The sequence below is a fragment of the Montipora foliosa genome, chromosome 3 (assembly GCF_036669935.1).
Source record: "Montipora foliosa isolate CH-2021 chromosome 3, ASM3666993v2, whole genome shotgun sequence".
NCBI lineage: Eukaryota > Metazoa > Cnidaria > Anthozoa > Scleractinia > Acroporidae > Montipora > Montipora foliosa.
The window spans coordinates 36,123,393-36,125,892 of NC_090871.1; the positions used below are offsets into that span (position 1 = coordinate 36,123,393).

The 2,500-nt window shown below is 37.7% G+C and overlaps 1 protein-coding gene across 2 annotated transcripts in view; it reads right to left on the reverse strand.

Moving 5' to 3' along the window:
* Positions 1 to 1,255: 1,255 nt before the first annotated feature.
* The window catches only part of LOC137997364 (endothelin-converting enzyme homolog), a 106,658-nt gene continuing 105,413 nt past the window's right edge, over positions 1,256 to 2,500 (reverse strand). The window contains exons 18-19 of one of the 2 annotated variants that reach the window (XM_068843312.1): positions 2,296 to 2,372; positions 1,256 to 1,769 (exon numbers count right to left, since the gene is read on the reverse strand). In XM_068843312.1, coding sequence (XP_068699413.1) covers positions 1,670 to 1,769; positions 2,296 to 2,372 — 177 coding nt within the window. In that variant the 3' untranslated portion in view covers positions 1,256 to 1,669. The remainder of the gene's footprint in view (positions 1,770 to 2,295; positions 2,373 to 2,500) is intronic. The other variant, XM_068843311.1, reaches the window with a different exon arrangement.

A 2,500-nucleotide genomic window follows, 5' to 3' on the forward strand; every position in this document is an offset into this window, starting at 1 on the left:
CCGCCCACCCCTCTATGTATGCCAATGTGACCAGTATCATGCTAGTTTAAGGCATATATCTTTGATGTTTTGATCAAATGACACCTGTCAAAACAAGGTATCCGCTGACCAGTATCACGTGACCATATCGCGGGCTCAAGCTTAGAGCTCACCGGGGTCAGCTGCTTTTTTTTTAAGTTGACCGCTGACCAGGTACTAAGCGAGGCGTCATTTTTCGCGCGCTTTCTGTGGCTCGACGCGGCTACACAGCCATGCTACGTCAACTATAGTTCTTACACAGTCAACGCTTTTAGTGTTCAGGTGGAAAACGGTTTGGAAAATGTTCTCTTTCTTCCTTTTCGCTGGTTTCAATCCAGTTTGACATATCATGATAGCTGTGGTCCACACTGGCGGCTACGCAGTTATTCAAGTCAAGCATCGGAGGGATATAAACTTAAAGCTGAGTGTTTTTTTAATTTGCTTAGAGCTGCTTTTTTCTCTGTATTGCAATTTTTGGAAATATCTATAGAAGCTCTGATAAGGTTACATGATGCCTGGACCTATGTCTAGAACAGAAACGAAAGGAGAGCGAAAGAGAACGACAACGACAAAACAGAATACCAGTAAAAGCTCGTACATGTTGGAAGAAGTTACTCCATAAATTCTTTCCTTGGGCACTAAACCGTTTGTTATTTTCAAAAAGTGGTTTAATTAATCGGTTTTTCCTTTGTTCAAGAATTAAAATTGAATTTTTATTGTCAACTGGAATTAAATAACAATTATCTGTACTCTTTTGGACATAACTGAAGAATTGCCGTATTTTGCCGATTCTTGTTCCAAGCCAATCTGTCTTGCTTCAATGAAATATATCAAAATGTGAATGATATTGTTTTCAGAGATAAAGTGGAATAAAGTACATCAGTAAAACTCCTTTTTGACCTTGAACTGAAATTTTTTTTTTTTATGGCTTCTAATTTTAGCGTGATTCCTATTCGCTGGCTATTGACAGTTGACTCTGAAATGGCTTTTTTCCTTTTCCATTCGCTCGCTGAGGGTGTGCTTGTTTTTATTTTAAACTCATGCTGTTTAAGAAAAATTCATTGCCAAACTGGTGAATTCAAAAAACTGATGTCGTACTCATCGCTTTGTAATTCATGCGATATCGGTTTTTAGCGTAAGTTGTACCGTGGAATTTACTAGTTAGGCAATGAATTTTTTTACAGAAGAAAGCAAAGAAAATGATTTAATTATTAAAGCAGAAATCGGAAGCATCAAAACGCGTACAATTCGAAACCTTTTATTTTCACTATCCCTACAGGCAGTAAGAATAAATAACCAGGGCCCGGTTCCTCGAAAGCCGATTAACTTAATCCAGGATTAGCGTAAACTTTTGTTTCAAGTTTTCAACTTTTTGGTGAAAGTTTCTTTTGCTTGCTTTTGTTTTTCAAGGTTGACATCTTCTCATGTAAAGTTCTGCCGAAAATCTGCGTTGAACAGCATTTGGGAGTAGACAAATAAACTGCTTGGTTAATTTTAATCTTAGATTAGCGTTAATCGGCTTTTGAGCAACTGGGCCCAGGGAGCTCCGCTTTTAGGCTTTTACTTCGGACTATCTAACAAGATTCCTATTCTTCCATTATAATGTTAACCCTTGTCTTCATGAAAGAGGGTTTCAAATATGTTCCAGCATTTACCACACCCTACATTTCTCTTCTGGATTCATTGGAGAACCTTTGGGGCATTTAAATGCTTTGGAAAACTCAGAAAAATTCATAAGCGAGCCATTCACCCTGTAAAAGAAAGAACAACATTGATATTTTTGAGACAATAAATGCATTCTTTAAATACAGGAGCTAGGCAGCATTTCGTACAAATTCCCTTTCTTGCCACGTTGGAACAAACCAAACTTTGAAGGATTTTGCTATAGTCCCCATAACAATCGTTTTGACAAGTAAACACCCAAAACATATGTTTTCCGCGGATTTCCCAGGAAAGAGCATTTATGATAACCCGTTTGGGAAGCGATACCCTTCCGGAGATAACATGTTTTTTAACATACTTGGTTAAGGACAATAACGATCCTGGTTAATTCAATGTTTGAAAATGTAATGAAGGGATTTTTGTTCTTTACAAGCGCACTAAACTGAAGTTAGACAAAAGACATATTGATTTGACTTATGACTCAATCCACGCCCAGGCTAAAGGCTGAAACTAATTGCAATCTGAGTGGTGCAACAAAGACCTTGTTATTTTAATAACTACAAGGTCTGCTGTTATTTCAAGCAATTAAAGCAATCTACTGTATTATAATTATACCTCCATGGCATAGGACTATGCTCATAATATTTAGCTGCAAAAACGGCGGCTCTTTTGCTGTAATGACTGCACCAGTTCTGCCAATGGACAAACAACTTTATCAGTAGAACAAATCACAAACTACACCGTTCCACTATACCCGCAAATAACAGTAAGAATATGTCCAGCTACGTATATCCTTAGAGACCGTTTGGTAGTCACGTAC